This window comes from Piliocolobus tephrosceles, chromosome 11 (assembly GCF_002776525.5).
Source record: "Piliocolobus tephrosceles isolate RC106 chromosome 11, ASM277652v3, whole genome shotgun sequence".
In the NCBI taxonomy this organism is placed as follows: domain Eukaryota; kingdom Metazoa; phylum Chordata; class Mammalia; order Primates; family Cercopithecidae; genus Piliocolobus; species Piliocolobus tephrosceles.
Window position 1 is genome coordinate 4,340,390 of NC_045444.1, and position 22,892 is coordinate 4,363,281.

The 22,892-nt window shown below is 38.3% G+C and overlaps 1 protein-coding gene across 1 annotated transcript; it reads right to left on the bottom strand.

Moving 5' to 3' along the window:
* Positions 1 to 21,745: 21,745 nt before the first annotated feature.
* LOC111521661 (deoxyuridine 5'-triphosphate nucleotidohydrolase, mitochondrial) lies at positions 21,746 to 22,321 on the bottom strand. Its single transcript, XM_023185216.2, has one exon. It carries the CDS (start codon positions 22,253 to 22,255, stop codon positions 21,761 to 21,763), a length of 495 nt encoding a protein of 164 aa, XP_023040984.1. The 5' UTR covers positions 22,256 to 22,321; the 3' UTR covers positions 21,746 to 21,760.
* Between the last annotated feature and the right edge of the window lie 571 nt (positions 22,322 to 22,892).

A 22,892-nucleotide genomic window follows, 5' to 3' on the forward strand; every position in this document is an offset into this window, starting at 1 on the left:
ATTGTTGAAAGGCTGCACATAATATTCTCCTGTCACTTTAACATTTTTCTTTTCATCTTTATGTAAAAATTACTTCCTAATAGTGTCTATTCAAATGTTTAATTTCTGTGATTAGCCATCCCATTTTTAATCCATTTCAATAATTTTTCTAAATTATCTTCTGTTTTATTAATCAATTCATTTCATATTTTATTTTTCATTAATTTCTGCTTTAATCTATATTAAGCCTTTCCTCCTCTGTTTATTGAGCACATTTTTCTAGCTTTTAAAAAACTAGCTATTTATTTTTCATTGGTTTTCTAATAAAGGCCTTTTATATATTTTCTCTCATTACTACTTTGGTTAGAGCCCTCAGTTTATATGTAAATTGTCAGTAATGTTTCTGTCAGAATTATGCTTTTGATTTCCTCTTTAACCCTGTAATTAATTAAGAGCATGTTTTCAACATCCAGGCATATGGATTTTCTTTACTGTAGCCTTTTGTTGCTACTTTCTACTTTGATTCCAGTAGTGTTCAGTGAATGTGACCTCTTTGATTTTTGCTTTTTGGAATTTGGTGAGATTTCCTTTGTGGCCTGACACATAATTTGTGTTGTCAATTTTCCACGTATGTTTGAAGAGAAAGTGTTGTTCTGTTAGAGACAAATTTCTATATACAGTTAGATACTAGATCAAGCTTTTAAATTTTATTATTCAAACATTATCTACTTTTTCTTTTTTTTTACTAACTGATCTCTGAGAAAGGCATATTTAAATATCCTTCCATGGTTGTGCATGTCAATTTCTCCCATAGTTCCCCCAAATTTTGCATCATATATTTCCAATCTATGTGGCCTGGTACATATATCAATGCTATGCAATATTTTCATTGTACATTGGGCTTTTAAAAAATCAAAATGAAGTATCTCCTTTTGTTTCTCCTGTTTTCCAAATTGAGCTATGTTAACATTTATTGTTAGTATAACAACTCTACTTTCTTATTTATTTTATTAACATTTGCTTTGTATATGTTTCCATATTCGTTTCAATGTTACTTTTGATGTTTTTATTATAGTTGTGTCTCTCTTAAACAGGAAATAGACTGTGTTTTGTTATTCAATCTGAGTTTATTTTGGAAAAATTTTAATTATTTTTTGTTCTGGTAAAATATACATGATAAAATTTGCAATTTAAGCGATTTTAAGTCAATCCCCTGATATCGATTACATTTATAATGTGCCACTATCACCACTATTTATTTGATCACTCTGGATAGAAACTGTAACCATTAAATAATAACTTCCAATTCTCTCTCTCTCCAGCCCCTGGTAACCTCTAATCTACTTCTGCCTCTGTGAATTTCCAGCTATTCTCAATATTTTATAAAAGTGGGCTAATACAGTATTTGTCCTTTTGTGTCTGGCTTATTTCACTTAGCATAGTGTTTTTAAGGTTCGTCCATGTTATAATATGTGTTCAGAGTTCACTCTTTTTTTATGGTTGAGTAATAGTCCATTGTATGAATATACGACATTGTTTGCTAATTCATCAGTTGGTAGGTGTTTGGGTTACCTCCCACCTTTTGACTCTTGTGAACAGTCTGCAATGAATATTGGTATGCAGGTATTCATTTGAATCCCTATTTTGAATTCTTCTGCAGTTTTCTTTTTAATTCTATCTAGGACTGGTGCTGGGTTATATGGTAATTCTACACTCAACTTTTTGAGAAACTGCAAAACTATTTTCCACAGTGGATATATAACTTTTACATTCCCACCAGCAATATACAAGGGTACTAATTTCTCCACATCCTTGCCAGCACTTGTTACAGTGGTTCTCCCTATCCACAGGGGATACATTCCAAAACACCCCGTGGATGCCTGAAACTGTGGATAGTACTGAACTGCATATATACTGTTTTTTTCCCCTATAAATACAAACCTATGATAAAGCTTAATTTATAAATGAGGAGCAGTCATAGATTAACAACAATAGCTAATAGCAAAATAGAACAATTATAACAATATACTCAAATAACAGTTGAGTGGAAGAGGCCTCTTTCTTTCTCAAAATATCAAATTGTACTGAATTCACCTATTTTCAGACCACGGTTGAGCATAACTAACACTATGAACACTGTGGAAAGTGAAACTGGGGATAAAGAGGGACTGCTATATTTTTTGTATTTCTGTTTTTGTTTGTTTTTTAAATATAGCCACTCTAGTAGGTATGAAGTGGTATCTCATTGTGGTTTTGATTTGCATTTACCTACTGATGTGCAATATTGAGCATCTTTTATGTGCTTATTGGCCATTTGTATATCTCTGGAGAAATGTCTATTCGGGTTTTTTGCCCATTTTTAAATTGGGTTGTAAGCCAGGCATGGAGACAAACATCACATGTTCTCACTCATATGTCGGAGCTAGAAAAGTGGATCTCATGAAAGTAGAGGGTAGAATGGTGGTTACCAGAGCCTGGGAAGGGAAGCAGGAGACGTGATGAAGAGAACTTGGCTAAGGCGGGGGTACCTAACCCCTGGGCCACAGACTAGTACTGATCAGTGACCTGTTAGTACCTAGCCTCACAGCAAGCAAGGGAAGATTCATTTGCATTTACAGGCGCTCCCCATCACTCACATTACTGCCTGAGCTCTGGATCATCAGCGGCATTAGATTCTCACAGGAGCGCAATCCCTACTGAGAACTGCGCACGTGAGGGATCTAGATTGCAAGCTCCCTATAAGCATCTAATGCCTAATCATCTGTGACTGTCTCCCATCACCCCCAGATGGGACCGTCTAGTTGCAGGAAAATAAGCTCAGAGCTCCCACTGATTCTATATTATGGTGAGTTGTATAATTATTTCATTATATGTCACAATGTAATAATAATAGAAATAAAGTGCATGATAAATGTATTGCACTTGAATCATCTTGAAACCATTCCCTCCCACCCCCGGTTCCATGGAAAGACTGTCTTCCATGAGACCAGTCCCTGGTGCCAAAAAGGTTGGAAACTACTGGGTTAAGGGGTACAAAAATACAGTTAGAGAGAAGGGATTCATTCCAGTATTCGATAGTACAGTAGGGAAATTATAATTAACAATAATTTATTATATATTTCAAAATAGAAGAGATTTGTGATGTTCTCAACACAAAGAAAAAATAAATGTTTGAGAGGATAAAAATACTGATTATTCTGGTCTGATAATTACACATTATATATATTTGTCAAAATATCACATGTACTTCCAAAATATGTACAACTATATCAGTAAAAAATTTAAAAAATCAAATTGCATTGTTTATCTTTTTCTTGTCGAGTTGTAGGAGTTCTTCATATATTCTAAACCTTTGTCAGATGCATAATTTGTAAACATCTTCTTCCATTCTGTAGATTTCTTTTACTTTCTTGGTATTGTCCATTGATGCACAAACGTTTTTAATTTCTGATGAAGTCCAATTTAATCTAGTTATCTTTTTGTTGCTCATACTTTTGGTGTCATATCTTTTCAATTTACATTTATGGTGATTTAAAATATATTGGTACAAATTTTGTCTTTTTATTTAGAAGTTTCTATTGAGTGCATTTTATTTCTTTTCTTGCCTTTTGTAGAATTACTTATTAGACATGACACCAAAACCAATGGAACAGAATTTAGAGTCCAGAAATAAACCCGCATACCTACAGCCAAATGATTTCTGACAAGTGTGCAAAGTCTCTGGAATGGAGAAAGGATTATCAAACAACTGAATAACAACATGCAAAGGAATAAAATTGGATGCTTCTTAAATTGGGTGCTTACATCATAAGCACCCAATTTTTTATTTACCATAAATAAAAATTAACTCACAAATGGATAAACAGGCCAGGCGTGGTGGCTCATGCCTGTAATCCCAGGACTTTGGGAGGCCGAGATAGGCAGATCATGAGGTCAGGAGATAGAGACCATCCTGGCTAACACGGTGAAACCTGTCTCTACTAAAAATACAAAACATTAGCCCGGCGCCTGTAGTCCCAGCTACTCGGGAGGCTGCGGCAGGAGAATGGCGTGAACCTGGGAGGCGGAGCTTGCAGTGAGCCGAGATCGCGTCACTGCACTCCAGCCTGGGAGACAGAGCGAGACTCCATCTCAAAAGAGAAAAAAAAAAAGGTGGGCGGGGGGGGGAGGGGGTAAACAACCTAAGTATGAGCTAAAACCACAAGACTCTTAGAAGCAAAGGTAAGGTCAACCTTCTTGAGAAATAGATCTGAAAACAGATTTGAAAGAGTATCTGTTCTTTCAGTGATTTCTCTTAAATTAAGGGATATGCAAAGTATTTATATATATTTATTTTAAATTAATTTCTAGCATTAATAAGAAGCTATATGCTTGCACAGAATAAGCGAGAATCGCACCTTGTTTTATTTCTTTTTTCCCTCCACTTCGCTGCCCTTCTTGATATAATGTAGAATTTTGCTTATATCATTACCGTTTTTATTTTTGTTCCTTCTTAGACTTTGTGGTAAGTTTTAATGCTTAGTTTTTCTATTAATCAGTTTCACATCTATTCACTCTTGAATGCACTTTGTTTTTATTTTGTCAGAGTGTATCCTTTGATAACTCTTCTAGGATAATCTGTGAAAAGTGACCTTGTTGTCTTCCTTAATTCTAAATCTGTTTTATTTTCCCCTCACTCTTGAATATTGGATAGCTTTAATGAAAAATCCTTGATAAAAATGTTTTCCTCAGATCCTTGAATAAAGTATTTTATTGTATTTCTGTATTTAATGCTGTCAACCGGGAGTCATATCAATTTAGTTATCTTTCCTTTGTAAGTACTCTTTCGTCTCTCTCGAAGTTTTCCAGTGTTCTCCTTTTCTTTGGAGTTCATCATGACTTATTTTTATGGGTCTTCAATTGGCATCATTTGGGCCCTATCCAAAGTTTTATGTCTTTTTTGAATTCCAAGAAGTTTCTCCTATTACTGGTTTGTGTGTATTTTTCCCTTTTATTTTCTACTTTGGGAGCTATCACTAAAGAGTTATTAGAATATGTGTATCTCACCTTTCTCGCTCTTTCTCTCCCTCTTCTCCCTGCCTCTCTCTTAGCTTTCTTTTCTTTCTTTCTTTCTTTCTTTCTTTCTTTCTTTCTTTCTTTCTTTCTTTCTTTCGTTCGTTCGTTCTTTCAGATGGAATCTCACTCTGTTGCCAGGCTGTAGGGCGGTGGCACAATCTTGGGTCACTGCAACCCATGCCTCCCAGGTTCAAGTGATTCTCCTGCCTCAGCCTCCCAAGTAGCTGGGACTACAGGTGCATGCCACCACGCCCAGTTAATTTTTGTAGTTTTAGTAGAGATGGGGTTTCACCATGTTGGCCAGGATGGTCTCGATTTCTTGACCTCATGATCTGCCTGCCTCAGCCTCTCAAAGTGCTGGGATTACAGGCGTGAGCCACCATGCCCTGCCTCTCTTTGAACTTTCTGCTTTATTTTGTTGTGGTATTCTTCTTGAAGGTCATATCAACCTTCCATTTCATTTTTTACTCCTTTAAAAAATATATTTATTGTGAAGCTTTCTCAACATATTAAAGGTTATACTGAATAATAAAATAAATATTTATAAACATAAAATTTGGCTTAAAGAATGCAATAGTGCCAAAATATGTGAAGCCTTTGGCATTCTCTTCCATAATCAGCACCCTTCTCTCTATCCAGAAGATATCATAATTTTGCTTTCCTGGGGTAATTTTGCATAATTTTACATAATTTTGGGAAGTTTATCATTCCCATGAATGTCTTTATGTTTACTACACTTATGGCATCGTTTCCCATTTCTAAATATTATATAAGCAGATTCTAATGTATACATCCTTTGCAACTTTGCTTTTTTAAAAAAGTCAGCATTATATTTATGATATGCATCCATGTTTACAGATTATACCTCTCATTCAATTCAGTACTTCAAGCTGTTGTTTTGTATTAAAATGGCTGAACAGATCTCCGTTTATTTATCCATTTTCCTCTTGGTATGCATTTGGGCTGTTTCCAGACACTTGTAATTAGAAGCAGCCTTGCTGTGAACATCCTTGTCCATGTCTTTCTCATTGAATTGTAGATTGCCTTACACATCTTAGAAACAAATACTTTGGGGGGTTATATGAATTCCAAATATTGTCTTCCCATTTTCTTACAGTTTTTTTCACACTTCTCAAATGGTTTCTTTTGATAGAGAGAAGTCTTAAGATTTGTATGTGGTTGACTGTATTCATTGCTTTCTTTAAGTTTGCCTTTGTCATGTCTTACTAAGAAATTATTTCCTCGTGGTTTTTTGTAAGGTCATAAAATATTCCTCACTGTTTTCTACCAGCTGTTTTCAAATTTTGATTTTTTTAAGTCTTTGATCTGGCTGTGATAGATTATTGCCTATAGACTAGTTAAGGGATCCAATTTTATTTTCATTTCCATGAGGATAATTGAATATCCCAGAATATTTGAAGCATTATGTAAGTATGAACAAGGCAAGAAGATACATGTCTAGAGGGGCCTACCATTTGCATTCTGACCAGGAGTGATTTAGACTTGATTGGCCTCTGCAATTTGGGAACATCAGGCTTCCTAGAATTTAACTATTTGTAGAGACAGAAGACCTGAGCTAGCGAGGGGTGGGAGGTGCTTTTATAGTCTTGGCTCAGGATGTAGGTGGCGAAGGATACAAGACTACACCTTGAGTGCAGTGTACACTGCTTGGGTAATGGGTGCAGCAAAATCTCAGAAATAAAGAACTTATTCATGTAACCAAACACCACCTGTTCCCCAAAACCCTATTGAAATAAAAAAAGTAAATTAAAAAAATATAAATACAATCCACTCTTTCATCAAAAAAGAAAAAAGAAATAATGTTAAGGAAAAAAGAAAAAGAATATGATGGCTAGAGGAAGGACTTCAGCCCAGGATATCATTGCTGGGTCACAGAACAGAGCATCAGTCTCTTATACAAATGTGCCAGGGGACCTTGGGCAGTGAGGTTTTTTGACAATTTTTCATTTGAAGAATTTTCTTCACTTGACTCAGTAAACTGTAGCTAGAATCTGCCTATTTATTTTTATTATTTCAGTTATAGCCATTAGCTTGATACTGTCCAGGGTTTTTAGCTTGTGTGGTGTAATTTGAATGCCGTGTGCTTCCTACTTTGCCAACAGCACTCTGGTAGAAGCAGCCCATCTCTCAGAGCCCGGAAAAGAAAGATAAAGGTATCATTTGTTGTCATCACAATTGATCATCTCAGGCTTAGCAGGGGAGGCAGCGGCTGGGTTAAACCCATGGAGCTGGAGTATAGATTAATTTCTTTTTGTTTGCCTTATTAGCTGGAGGCTAAGAAATTACTATGGGTAAAAAATGACTTTTATCTGTGGTATCCTGGATAGACAAATGAAGAAATTTTGTCAAAAAGAAAAAAACAAAAAAACTCATGTAATTCATGTGTCAGTCTCTTATCACTCAGAACCTTTAAAAATAACAACTTATTAATTAACTTTGGAACTAGTAAGTGCAGGAATCCTCCATGGTCATTAACCAAAAATTTTCCTTAAAAAACATACAATTTATGTCACGATTCCATGACTTTTCTCCAGCAGTCTCCTGGAGACGCAGTGACCCACCTGGCAATGCATCTGTCTTCCTTCAGCAAAGAAACTCCTCTTCACTCTTCAAAAGCAGCTGAGGTAGTAACTGTTCCAAGAGCTGCATTCTGTGCTAAGCGTGCCTCTCAGCCAGTGCCTCCACTATAGCGCTAGGCTCGTTGCGGTAGAGTGATCTTTTCCTGAGCCTCACTTTCTGGGGGACTGTGTGATCCTGGAGGGCTTGAATGGGTCCTCTTCATCGATGTGTCCTCTCTTCCTTGTTCTTTGTGCACAAACACCGCACACACACATGATCTATATTTCTCTTTCTTTATATATGTATGCACATACCTATTAAACTGAGTTTAAATGAAAGATTTTTTTTTTTTTTTTTGAGATGGAGTTTCATTCTTGTTGCCCAGGCTAGAGTGCAATGGCACAATTTCGGCTCACTGCAACCTCTGCCTCCCAGGTTCAAGTGATTCTCCTGCCTCAGCCTCCCGAGTAGCTGGGATTACAGGCCCTCCCACTATGCCTGGCTAATTTTTGTATTTTAAGTAGAGATGAGGTTTTGCCATGTTGGTCAGGCTGGTCTCGAACTCCTGACCCCAGGTGATTTGCCCGCCTCGGCCTCCCGAAGTGTTGGGGTTACAGAAGTGAGCCATCACTCCCAGCCCTAACTGAAGGTATTATTAACTAATAATCCAAGAAAACAAAATAACAGAAAGCCTATAAACTTTGGAGTCAGAGACAACTGATTTCAAATCCCACCTTGGCTACTTATTGCCTAGATGACTTTGAAAACGTTAATATACGAGTCTTAGTTTGCTGTTTGATGAAATGAGAGTCATAACTAGTGTTATGCTGGGATTAGACAAAACAGCATCATTCACTTTGAATGTCACACAATAGGACCTAGATGTAGATCTGCTGTCTCTCTTTTTTCAAAAAAAGTATTTTAAGTTATTTTTATTTTAAATGAGGACTATTGCTGACAGCACCTTGTGTAAACAAACAATCAAACCACATGGGTTCCTTACTCCTTGGTTATCTGCTATTTCCCTGTGTAGGAAAGAGTGAGTTGATGAAGACTTGGCATTAGACTCCAGGGCCCAGAACACCAGAGCCACTTGGGAGCTTGTAAGAAATGCAGGAACTCAAACATCTTGAATCAGAAATGTGCATTTTAGGGAGATCCTCAGAAGATTCAACTGCCCATTCAAGTTTGAAAGGAGCTGAGCCTGGAACAGTCCACAGCCCAGATTTGAATAATTCTAGGAAGTTCATTCTAGCTCCTGTGCTAATGAAAGGGAACTTATAGCCAAATTTGGACTTACTGAATAAACTTCCCTGTGACGAAACGAACAATGAGCTTTCACAGAAATAGTTGATTCTGCCTCCTTGTTGCATCTTATTTCAAAGCTGTGCCATCCTAGAGGGGCTGGGGCCTTTGTGCCAGCTACTGCCCCTGGAGAAGCCAGCCAGAATACCCAGTCTGATGGGAAAACAGTGGCCTCACTTCATTTCCCTGTCCCTGGCTCTTTCCTGTGCCCATGTCAGCAGAATGTAAAGGCTTGTATCTCCCCAGGGATTCAGGGGGCTGAAACAATACTTTTCTTTCATCTTTGGATGTTTTATTAAAAAAAAAACCTATCCACCAGAAGCAAGGCTTTAATACAATATATATTGATTTAAAGTGTTTCATGTCTTATAGAAACATATTATTACCTTTTAAAGGCACAACTTTTACTGGCATTTTGAGTCAAGGATATTGGCCTCGTGGACCATCTCTTGTTTTTTTTTTCATTAAAGCATCTTTGCATTTATTTGTGATTTGAAGGTGTCCTCATATCAAAACGGTGTCTATGCTCGGCAAATAATCATTCACGAGCAAGTCCAGAGTTTCCTCAGGCAGATGAATGTAGACTTGCAGAGTCATCTTGGTGGGGGCTTTCTGTCCCGTCTTGTGTGACAACTGAATAAATCCCACTTGTGAGAGTTGGATGGCTGCTTAGGAAGCACTTTTCAACAGATAAAAAATGGCTTTTCTATTTTCCAGCTTATCTTTTATGCGTTGGTTTAGCAAACATTTCCAACACACCTACAATACTCATGTTCTTGGAGTAAAAAGATGAGGCAAAGCGAGATAGAGTTTCCGCCTTCAAAAAGCCAAGCATTTAGTAGGCACACAAGCAGTGTTAAATGAACTGCAAATAAAATATTACACAATTGATTAAATCTAAATACAATGAATGTGACCAAGGTACAGACAGAGCGCAGTCTTTGGCATGGAAAGGACAAAGGAGAATATCTGGGTGAGGATGTGGAGTCACACAGCAGGTAACTAAGCTTTCGCTGTGTATTGTTGAGAAGACACCCCATTTGGGCTAGGGTGGGCAAAAGGATCTTCCACTAGAGGGAAGAGCATCTGCACAGGCCCGGAGATATGAAAGAGTATTGCATATTTAGGAAACTGAAAGTATCTTAGCATGCGTATGGCATATGGCAGAAGCTTTTAAATTTTTTTGATTGTGACGAGTAATAAGGAATATGTTTTAGATTGTGATTCAGCACCCACATGTACACACTTAAATACCACTGCAAGAAAAGACAAAATCTTTCCAAGATAGTATGTACCCTTGCTATACACAATGTGCTTTGATTCTATTTCATTTTTTAAGTGCTGGCCATGCCTTGTTAAATTGATGACAATTCACTGAAGGGTCATCACCCACAGTTTGAAAAGAATGTTGTGTTCACCGAGGACTCAGGCGCAGTTATGTGGTTGGAGTCAGTAAGAATCAAGGGCAGGGCCCTGTTTGAACATATGTGCCACGAAGTGAAGAAAATGGGTAAAGTGTCTCTATAATTTATTTTTCTTTGCTCTTTCTCTTAGCAGCTCATCCTTCCTATCCATACAATTTCTTGTTTCATATTCCATATCACAAGGCTCTGATGTCTGCCAGCTTATCTTATAACCCAAAAACCCCAAGATGTAATAGAAACTAAATTGTAGGTTTACAGTTTACCAAATACTCTATTATTCTTATAATAATACTATAAAGTTGGGTTTTTCTATATGCTACAATTTAATAAATGAAGATTTGGTGAGGTTAGCTAACTTTTGTAAGATAACTCAGCTAGTTAGTGGTGGATCCACGGATTTCATACTCATGAGATCTCCTTTCTTCCATACCACCCTCACCGCCTATATCAATGTTTCCTTTTTACATAATGTGTTTGAATTTTAAGAGGGACTTTCTAAAAATAATATTAATTGAAGTGACAAGTATAATAAAGATGTTTCAGATTTATGGCTGGTTAGAAAGGGAGGCATTTTTGTGCTGGTGGGCCATTTTATGCCCTTCGAATTATGCCATAGGTAATCTGCTGCTTCATCCACGGGCAGTGCAAAGGTTGCTTGTATGTGAGAGTGCATAAATGCATCCATGATCTGCATATACTTACATGTTTATATATTTATAGAAGTGGTCTAGTTTAAGTTCTGGTTTTCCACAGGGAGAATTATAGCTCCCTCACACTTTGAGAGGCTCTATCAGGTATCAATGTCAATAAGCCCAGGTGAGCCCCACCATCAACACAGACTCAAGACTTTAGTCTTGCTCAGGGGAAGCTCAGGGGAAGCAATTCCTTTCGAGAGCCTTTATACTCCATCTGAGGGGGCAGCTCCTGGCTCTGCCACATCTTTTGTAGAGTTTTTGTTCATTCATTTATTTGTTCAACAAATATATGTTGATCGACTATTAAGCGACAGGATCTGTCGAGGGCAAGTGTCATGAACTGCACAGGAACATGCGTAAGCCCACTCCAATCTTTGCCGTCTCAACAAATGGTTCTACCACCCATCCATGTGCTCCAGCCAACACCTAGGTGTCAGCATTGATTACTCCCTGCTTTCTTCCCAAATTTCTGACATTCTCCTTCCACCTGCCTTACTTATTCAAAGTTTACCGTCACCTGTCTTCTTCAAAGGATTCTCAAAGTAGAGTGGGAGCTATAGTCATACAGATGAAGCAGTATGGAGGCATGAAATGTTTATTTATGACCTACACTGGCTTTATCAAAATTTGAGAGAGGCACAGTGTGCTTGCAATATCCAGCGAAGTTGCAGGAGAGCGGACTCAATTTACATCCTTAGTTCTTCTTTTCATTATCTCATCCATTGACTTGGAACAACCTTGTCCTAGCCCTTCTACCAAAGTGCAGCCTGTCAGTGCCTTGTGTTACTTTGCCCCTAATTACTATTTACTTAATTTGCATGTAACTTTTTACATTGTAAAATTATTATCATTACTAGGGAGTCCAGTTGCTGAGACAACTAAGAGTGGTGCATGCACAGCTTATCCTTTCCCCAAAAGTTAACTCTCCTCAATCAAATATAAAAGATGTTCCTGGTTATTTTCTCTTTTGTGTTTGAAAGTTATAGAACATTCTATAGGTCTTCTGGCTTTTCTCCCTGTTTGTCTGTCTCTTCACAAGATTTTACTGCTTTTTCCTCAATACATTTTTTCCCAAATTTTATTTTTCTCAATGTAATATATATTCTTTAAAAGTTAAACTGTATTTGAGATTTATAACAAACATAGGAATTTTCATACTTCATAAATTCTCACCATTACCATGCTTAATTCTTGCTTCATAAACAATCATTTAGAACACTTTTTGTATATTATTTTAATATTTTCCTTCAAATTTCTAAATAACAGACAAATGTTACTTCTTGACTTTTGAGTTTTAGTTTTCAGTTTAGTTATACTAAATTTCTGCCAAGAAAGATAGGGATTTAATTTCAGTTTCCACTTATTCTCCATATTTTTTTCTCCTTGATCCTTCTGATAGCATTTAGCTCATGGCTTCCCTCTCGGCTGATATGCCTGGAGCTTAGGAAAGAAGTGAGAGAGACAAGAAGATGAGGTCAGAAGGGTAGATATATGGGGCCTTGTGGGCTTTGTTGAGGAGTTTGGGTTTTATCCTAAATGCAACGGGAAGCATAGCGGCTGCCATAAAGTTGTAGAGAAATGGCCAGATATAGGACATCTTTTCAAGGGAGAACCAATAGAGCATCATGTTGAATTGAGTATCAGGAGTTTAGGAAGAAAGCGATTAATCAATGGGGACACCTAGGTGTTGGCTTGAGCACATGGATGGATGGTAGAACCATTTGCTGAGATGCCAAAGATTGGGGTGGGCTTATGCATGTTCCTGTGCAGGACATCAAGAATATTATTTTGATTGAGTAAATTTGAGATGACTATTGCTTCCAAGAGGAGATGTCAAGTACATAGTTGAATAGACTAATAAGGAGCTCAGCAATGATGTCTGAGTCTGGATGCATAAATATGGGTGCCATTTTAATGAAGGTGGTACTTAAAACCATGGGACTGGCTGAGATCACAGAGAGCCCAGTTTTCAGCTCAATGTGCTCCAAGATAAAGGGATCTAGCTGAGGAGGAGAAGATAAAAGCGAATACTGAGAACTGGTGACTAATGTGGTAGAAGGAAGACTGGGTGGTTGCGATATCCTTAATTCCAGGAGGAATGAGTGTTTTAGAAGAAGGAAGTTTTCAGTTGTGTCAAATGCTGATGAGATGTCAAGTGACAGAGAAGGGACCACTGCATTTGACAACACGAAGAGTCATGGCAGTGTTGGAAGGAGCATTTGGTTGGTAGGTGGCTTTGGAAGCATGAATGAAAGGGATTAAAGGTTTATAATGAGAATGTGGGGACTGTGACAGGTGCTACACCAGAGCCCAGGAGGCAGTGAGAATACATTATAGAGAATCATGGCCTCGTCAGGACATCAGGAAGTTTCTCCCAAGTAAGTAGCTCTGAGATCTGTCCTGAAGTCTAAAGAATGAGAAGGAGTTGAGTATGTGAGACACTGGGGAGGGGAAAGAGTGTTTCGGAAAGAGGGAACAGGATGTGAGAAGTCTCAGAGATAGCAAGTCAAGTGCAAAGAAATGAAAGAAGGCCAAAGAATATGGGAAAGTGATATGGGGTCAGGGAAGGTTGCTGGAATTGAGGGGTATTTAGGGACTCAGGCTTTGCAAGATACTCTAATCTTATTTGTCTATTCCAAACACAATTTGAGACATTCTCAAAAGAAGTTTTGTGATTTTCAATTATCATGTGGATAGTATACAAAGAGCAGACAGGAAGTGGGTAAGTGTGGCTAAGGAGAGACAAACTAAGAGGCTTTTGCAGTGGTCCAGATGAGAAATGACAGCAGCTCATTCCAAGCATTGGGGTCAGTGAGGGAATTATGTCACAGAAGCCCTACATAGAACAAAGAAGCAAGTTCCATAATAGCAGCGAAAGTGTTTTATCTTTGGCAATGAGCACAGTTTTTGCATTTGACAATATCTCATGTTAATTTATTCTGTTGACTAATTGCTCTTTGGAGAAATTGAACTCATTCACCATTAGGTATGACATGTTAAATTAATCAGATCTCTTAAAAGGCTTCCAACTTCTGAAAGCCTCAGACAGTTCAAAATTGTATCCCCATTTATCACACTGTTTTTGACATGATATGCAAAGAAAAATAGCCTCATTCATTCCTATCTATACTCTGGCATACTTTTTGAGGCACAGGGGCATTTACTGGGTTACAAATGACTTCCCTGTTATTCAAGATAAACTGATGCCTTTAACTTGACTTTATTATTAATCTATTATTTATCAATAAGAACCCCTTTAAACAGTGTTTCAAAAACGGAAACATACAGCAGATTACGTTCCAATTCCTTTAATTTCTGATCACATCATTTCTGATTTTGATAGTGCTTTCCAAAAAGATGTTCTCTTCTCTATAATGAGATATGTTGTATATAACACATTTTCTGTTACATTGCCATTTTCCTTTAATGGAACTCAACTTGAAGTATCTATTTTTGGCTTGGAGCAAAATGAGATTCTTTTGCTGAGCTCTTGCATTAACAGTCCCTGTTGTGCTGGTTCTAGTTCTTCAAACCCTAAGTGATGTACTGAATGGATCTTCTCACATCCCATACATCTTTGCATTTTTCTGACTAATTCTAAATATTCCCACCCCAAATATAACCTTTATTCCTTTCTACTGAGCTCTTCTATTTCCTTTCAAAGCTTCACTTAGACATAGTTTATCATATTTTTATATAAAGATGTGGTTCTTGTTTTATGAGATGTCAGTACCTAAAAATAAATTTTGCAAAACTTTTAGATAAACTTTTAAGGGAATTGTTCAATCTTGAACAAAGATCTAACTACTTCTTGGTCTGTAGTCTGTGAAGTCTCCATCTGAATGCATGCTCTGTTGCTCTCAGGACTGTTGAGAAGGTGTTTAACTGGCTCTGAGCAGGATTGCATTTGTGCTCTTGTGCTCTCTCCCTCTGTTTGTAGTTTTCCAAAGTCTCCTGGCTACTCTTTCTCTGTCCTTGTCTCACATGCCTCTTCCCACTGATAGCCTGGCTCCAGATGAAAGGTTTACAGTTGAGCCTTTCTTCTTCTCCATTGCCCATTTTAATTCATACAGTCTTATCACCAACTCCATCTTCCTTCTCATCCCTCCTCTAGTAGTTTATGCCATATTTTCATTCACTTGCATGTTGACCATGCTTTAAGTGGGCTGAATTATCAGGCATCATTCATTCGCTCATTCCTTCAGTCAGCCAGCTGGCAAACACAGCCTCACTACACAGCCAGCACCCTGTTACATAGGAATTCAGGCGAGAATGAGACAGAATCCATGTCCTCAAGAAACATCCATAGGAAAAGGCATGTTTAAATCTGGATTCAAAAGGAACACTGTCTGCAGCTTTACTGAGCTGGAATCTGCTCACTTAGAAGGACTGGTTTAAGCAAAGTGTTAAGGATATTCCATGATATCTACAAGGGATTTTTGTATTATTAAGTACTTAGTAGGAGCCTGGCATTATTCAGGCCTATTACACTAATTAATCTTCAAAGTGATCATGGAAGGAAAAACAGTTTTATTCCTGTTTCATTAATGAGAAAATCAGAACTCAGAAAATTTAAAACATGTCCAATATCACATAGCTAATAATTATGTTGCAATGGCTATTTTAACTAAATCTTATAAACATTTTTAAACTCAAATTTAGCCCTTATCACCCATCTTCATCAATTATTAACACCTTGCCATTCCCCATTCTTCCTTCTTCCTTCTTCTTTCATCCATCACCTGCCATTTCCTTTTTTTTTTTTTTTTGGCAGAGAAGTATTTTAAGCAAATTCAGTATGACATATTACTTTACCTGTATATATTTCCATATGTAACTTTTATAGATGTGAACTCTAAAAAGACACAAACAATATTATCACAAACAATAAAATTACCAACTTTCCTGTATAATTGTTTAATGGCATCTAATATTCAACTCAGATTTTCTTTCTTCTGATTGTCTTTTTGGAGTTTTAAAATTGTTTTCTTAACAATTAAGATCTAAAATAGAACTCAATCTGTCTTCTTCACGAGTCCCCCCATCACCTTGCTCATCATTAGGCAGGGCTACCTAGCTTGGGCCCACAACACAGCCGCCCCACCCCAGGCTGATTGCTCTGATTGAGAGCTGCTTTGTGTTTCTCTGGGGGACAGCCCTGAGAGACAAGTGAAAGGCCCTCTGACATCACCACTGAAAAGATCTCTGCTCCTGCTACCCTCACATTTGGGAGGGACCAGAAAGCCTGAGCTAGTTCCAGGACTATGGGGTGCAGCCCAGTAGTGCCAAGCCAAGATCTGCATCCAGCATTTGAGTGGAGGAGGAGCCCACACCTTCAGAGCACTGTGAGGGACCATAGCTGCAATCAGGAGGAAATACAGAGAAGCCACTTGACTAAGAGCCCATCAGTCATTGCGCTTAAGCCCCACCTCCTGTATCACAGCCTAAACTTCAACACCAAAAATACTTCGCTATATCCCACCCTCCACTGCTGTGAAAGGAACAATAAGAATTCAGCTACAAATAAAGACCCTGCACAAATACTTAGCCCTCTGAAAACATCCAGAAATGAAGACAACTCATTATACTCAAATCCCACTATAGTTAAAGGAACATTAGCCCACACAGATGAGAAAGGACCAGTGCAAGAACTCTGGCAACTCAAAAAGCCAGAATGTCTTCTTTCCTCCAAATAACTGCACTAGTTCCCCAGTGATGGTCCTTAACCAGGCTGAAATGGCTGAAATAAAAGACACAGAATTTAGAATATGAGTGGGAACAAAGACCATTGAGATTCGGAAGAAAGTCAAAACTCAATTCAAGGAATCTAAGGATTACCATAAAGTAATACAGGAACTGAAAGACAAAATGCCCATTAAGAAAGAACCAAACTGATCTGATAGAGCTGGAAAACACACTGCAAGAATTTCATAATACTGTTGCAAGTATTAACAGAAGAATAGAAGGAAGAGGCAAGAGGCATGTGAGACAAGGACAAGCTGAGGAAAGAATCTCAGAACCTGAAGAATGATTCTCAGAACTATCTCAGTCAGGCAAAAATAAAGAAAAAAAGAATTTTAAAAACAAACAAAACCTCTGAGAAATATGGGATTACGTAAAGAGACGAACTCTGTAACTCACTGGCATCCCTGAAAGAGAAGGAGGGAAAACATGCAACTTGAAAAACATATTTGAGGATATGGTCCATGAAAATTTCCCAATCTCACTAGACAGGCCAACATTTAAATTTAGGAAATGCAGAGAACCCCTGTGAGATACTGTACAAAACAACCATTTCTAAGATGCATAGTCATCATCAGCTTCTCTGAGGTCAACATGAAACAGAAAATATTAAAAGCAACTAGGAAGAAGGGACAGGTCATCTAGAAAGGGAACCCCATTAATATAACAGTGGACCTTTCAGCAGAAACCTTCTAAGCCAGAAGAGATTTGGGGCTTATGTTCAGCATTCTTTTTTTTTTTTTTCCTTCTGTTTCTTTCTTTTTTTTTTTTTTATTATACTTTAAGTTCTAGGGTACATGTGCATAACATGCAGGTTTGTTACATATGTATATCTGTGCCATGTTGGTGTGCTGCACCCATCCACTCGTCAGCACCCATCAATTCATCATTTATATCAGGTATAACTCCCCAATGCAATCCCTCCCCCCATCCCCTCCCCATGATAGGCCCCAGTGTGTGATGTTCCCCTTCCCGAGTCCAAGTGATCTCATTGTTCAGTTCCCACCTATGAGTGAGAACATGCGGTGTTTGGTTTTCTCTTCTTGTGATAGTTTGCTAAGAATGATGGTTTCCAGCTGCATCCATGTCCCTACAAAGGACGCAAACTCATCGTTTTTTATGGCTGCATAGTATTCCATGGTGTATATGTGCCACATTTTCTTAATCCAGTCTGTCACTGATGGACATTTGGGTTGATTCCAAGTCTTTGCTATTGTGAATAGTGCCGCACTAAACATACGTGTGCATGTGTCTTTGTAGTAGAATAATTTATAATCCTTTGGGTATATACCCAGTAGTGGGATGGCTGGGTCATATGGTACATCTAGTTCTAGATCCTTGAGGAATTGCCATACTGTTTTCCATAATGGTTGAACTAGTTTACAATCCCACCAACAGTGTTAAAGTGTTCCTATTTCTCCACATCCTCTCCAACACCTGTTGTTTCCTGATTTTTTTAATGATTGCCATTCTAACTGGTGTGAGATGGTATCTCATTGTGGTTTTGATTTGCATTTCTCTGATGGCAAGTGATGCTGAGCATTTTTTCATGTGTCTGTTGGCTGTATGAATGTCTTCTTTTGAGAAATGTCTGTTCATATCCATTGCCCACTTTTTGATGGGGTTGTTTGTTTTTTTCGTGTATATTTGTTTGAGTTCTTTGTAGATTCTGGAAATTAGCCCTTTGTCAGATGAGTAGATTGCAAAAATTTTCTCCCATTCTGTAGGTTGCCTGTTCACTCTGATGGTAGTTTCTTTTGCTGTGCAGAAGCTCTTTAGTTTAATTAGATCCCATTTGTCAATTTTGGCTTTTGCTGCCATTGCTTTTGGTGTTTTAGACATGAAGTCCTTGCCCATGCCTATGTCCTGAATAGTACTACCTAGATTTTCTTCTAGGGTGTTTATGGTAATAGGTCTAACATTTAAGTCTCTAATCCATCTTGAATTAATCTTCGTATAAGGAGTAAGGAAAGGATCCAGTTTCAGCTTTCTACTTATGGCTAGCCAGTTTTCCCAGCACCATTTATTAAATAGGGAATCCTTTCCCCATTTCTTGTTTCTCTCAGGTTTGTCAAAGATCAGATGGCTGTAGATGTGTGGTATTATTTCTGAGGGCTCCGTTCTGTTCCATTGGTCTATATCTCTGTTTTGGTACCAGTACCATGCTGTTTTGGTTACTGTAGCCTTGTAGTATAGTTTGAAGTCAGGTAGCGTGACGCCTCCGGCTTTGTCCTTTTGACTTAGGATTGTCTTGGCAATGCGGGCTCTTTTTTGGTTCCATATGAACTTTAAAGCAGTTTTTTCCAATTCGGTGAAGAAACTCATTGGTAGCTTGATGGGGATGGCATTGAATCTATAAATTACCTTGGGCAGTATGGCCATTTTCACAATATTGATTCTGCCTATCCATGAGCATGGTATGTTCTTCCATTTGTTTGTGTCCTCTTTGATTTCACTGAGCAGTGGTTTGTAGTTCTCCTTGAAGAGGTCCTTTACATCCCTTGTAAGTTGGATTCCTAGGTATTTGATTCTCTTTGAAGCAATTGTGAATGGAAGTTCATTCCTGATTTGGCTCTCTGCTTGTCTGTTACTGGTGTATAAGAATGCTTGTGATTTTTGCACATTAATTTTGTATCCTGAGACTTTGCTGAAGTTGCTTATCAGCTTAAGAAGATTTTGGGCTGAGACGATGGGGTTTTCTAAATACACAATCATGTCATCTGCAAACAGGGACAATTTGACTTCCTCTTTTCCTAACTGAATACCCTTGATTTCTTTCTCTTGCCTGATTGCCCTAGCCAGAACTTCCAACACTATGTTGAATAGGAGTGGTGAGAGAGGGCATCCCTGTCTTGTGCCAGTTTTCAAAGGGAATTTTTCCAGTTTTTGCCCATTCAGTATGATATTAGCTGTGGGTTTGTCATAAATAGCTCTTATTATTTTGAGGTACGTTCCATCAATACCGAATTTATTGAGCGTTTTTAGCATGAAGGGCTGTTGAATTTTGTCAAAAGCCTTTTCTGCATCTATTGAGATAATCATGTGGTTCTTGTCTTTGGTTCTGTTGATATGCTGGATGACGTTGATTGATTTGCGAATGTTGAACCAGCCTTGCATCCCAGGGATGAAGCCCACTTGATCATGGTGGATAAGCTTTTTGATGTGCTGCTGAATCCGGTTTGCCAGGATTTTATTGAGGATTTTTGCATCGATGTTCATCAGGGAGATTGGTCTAAAATTCTCTTTTTTTGTTGTGTCTCTGCCAGGCTTTGGTATCAGGGTGATGTTGGCCTCATAAAATGAGTTAGGGAGGATTCCCTCTTTTTCTATTGATTGGAATAGTTTCAGAAGGAATGGTACCAGCTCCTCCTTGTACCTCTGGTAGAATTCAGCTGTGAATCCATCTGGTCCTGGGCTTTTTTTGGTGGGCAGGCTATTAATTGTTGCCTCAATTTCAGAGCCTGCTATTGGCCTATTCAGGGATTCAACTTCTTCCTGGTTTAGTCTTGGAAGAGTGTAAGTGTCCAGGAAATTATCCATTTCTTCTAGATTTTCTAGTTGATTTGCGTAGAGGTGTTTATAGTATTCTCTGATGGTAGTTTGTATTTCTGTGGGGTCGGTGGTGATATCCCCTTTATCATTTTTTAATGCGTCTATTTGATTCCTCTCTCTTTTCTTCTTTATTAGTCTTGCTAGCGGTCTGTCAATTTTGTTGATCTTTTCAAAAAACCAACTCCTGGATTCATTGATTTTTTGGAGGGTTTTTTTGTGTCTCTATCTCCTTCAGTTCTGCTCTGATCTTAGTTATTTCTTGCCTTCTGCTAGCTTTTGAATGTGTTTGCTCTTGCCTCTGTAGTTCTTTTAATTGTGATGTTAGAGTGTCAATTTTAGATCTTTCCTGCTTTCTCTTGTGGGCATTTAGTGCTATAAATTTCCCTCTACACACTGCTTTAAATGTGTCCCAGAGATTCTGGTATGTTGTATCTTTGTTCTCATTGGTTTCAAAGAACATCTTTATTTCTGCTTTCATTTCGTTATGTACCCAGTAGTCATTCAGGAGCAGGTTGTTCAGTTTCCATGTAGTTGAGCAGTTTTGATTGAGTTTCTTAGTCCTGAGTTCTAGTTTGATTGCACTGTGGTCTGAGAGACAGTTTGTTATAATTTCTGTTCTTTTACATTTGCGGAGGAGTGCTTTACTTCCAATTATGTGGTCAATTTTGGAATAAGTGTGATGTGGTGCTGAGCAGAATGTATATTCTGTTGACTTGGGGTGGAGAGTTCTATAGATGTCTATTAGGTCCGCTTGGTGCAGAGATGAGTTCAATTCCTGGATATCCTTGTTAACTTTCTGTCTCGTTGATCTGTCTAATGTTGACAGTGGAGTGTTGAAGTCTCCCATTATTATTGTATGGGAGTCTAAGTCTCTTTGTAAGTCTCTAAGGACTTGCTTTATGAATCTGGGTGCTCCTGTATTGGGTGCATATATATTTAGGATAGTTAGTTCTTCCTGTTGAATTGATCCCTTTACCATTATGTAATGGCCTTCTTTGTCTCTTTTGATCTTTGATGGTTTAAAGTCTGTTTTATCAGAGACTAGGATTGCAACCCCTGCTTTTTTTTGTTCTCCATTTGCTTGGTAGATCTTCCTCCATCCCTTTATTTTGAGCCTATGTATGTCTCTGCATGTGAGATGGGTCTCCTGAATACAGCAGACTGATGGGTCTTGACTCTTTATCCAGTTTGCCAGTCTGTGTCTTTTAATTGGAGCATTTAGTCCATTTACATTTAAGGTTAATATTGTTATATGTGAACTTGATCCTGCCATTATGATATTAACTGGTTATTTTGCTCATTAGTTGATGCAGTTTCTTCCTAGCCTTGATGGTCTTCAGAAGTGCAAAACACCAAAACACTTTAAGCAAAAACTTTTTTTTTTAAGAAAAAGGTATGACTTCTCGTTTTCTGTTCTTGGCATAAATTTTAATTCTTTCCAGTGGAACCAAAACCACCTGTACCCCTTTCAGTGTCATCCAAAGCTTGAACTTCTTCTATTTCTGGATAAAAAATCCGTTCGCAAATGAGCTGTGCAATTCGATCACCCTTTTTGACTTCAAACTTTTCTTTGCCAAAATTAAACAGTACAACACCAACATTTCCTCTATAATCTTCATCTGTGACACCAGCTCCTACATCAATAAAGTGTTTTGCAGCCAAGCCTGACCGTGGAGCTACTCTTCCATGACACCCAGTGGGGAGCGCTATCTGAATGTCCGTTTTCACAAGAGCTTTCTCCATAGGTGGTATTGTGTAATCATAGGCACTGTACAGGTCGTAGCCCGCAGCCCGCGGGGAGCCCCGGGTGGGGGCCGTGGCGTGCTCGGAGAGCCGGGCAAAGCGGAGCTGCATGCCGCCCTCCTCCGCAGGCCGGGGCCGCTTACTGGGTGAAATAGTGGGTGTCTCTTCAGAGCAGGGCATGGCAAAGCCAGAAGGCGAGCGAGGAGAGCACCTGAGGAACAAGAGAGCACACGATCAGATGCGCCGCAGGGAACCCGCCAAAACCCCAGCATTCTTAAAGAAAAGAAATTCCAACCAAGAATTTCATATCCAGCCGAATTGAGCTTCATATATGAAGCAGAAATAAGATCCTTTTCAGACAAGCAAATGCTAAGGGAACTCATTATCACCAGAATTGCCTTATAAGAGGTCCTTAAAGGAGGGCTAGAAAAATAAGACTTTTACCAGCCATCACAAAAACACACTTAAGGAAATAGACCAATGACTCTATAAAGCAACTACACAGTCAATTCTACATAATAATGAGCTAACAATATGATAATAGAATTAAATACACAAATATTTATGTTAACTTAGAAAGAGAACGGGCTGAGTGGCCTGATCAAAAGACAGAGAGTGGTGACTTGGATAAAGTAAGACTTAACTGTATGCTGTCTTCAAGTTACCCATCACACATGCAAGAACATATACAAGCTCAAAGTAAATTGGTGGAGAAAAATCTGTGAAGCAAATGGAAACCAAAAGTATCAGGGGTTGCTTTTTATTTTATTTTTTGACAGAGTCTCACTCTGTTGCCCAGGCTGGAGTGCAGCCTTCT

Bases quoted from the DNA above. Each gene is read 5' to 3' on its own strand.
- LOC111521661 (XM_023185216.2), bottom strand. From the start codon at position 22,255: ATGCCCTGCTCTGAAGAGACACCCACTATTTCACCCAGTAAGCGGCCC.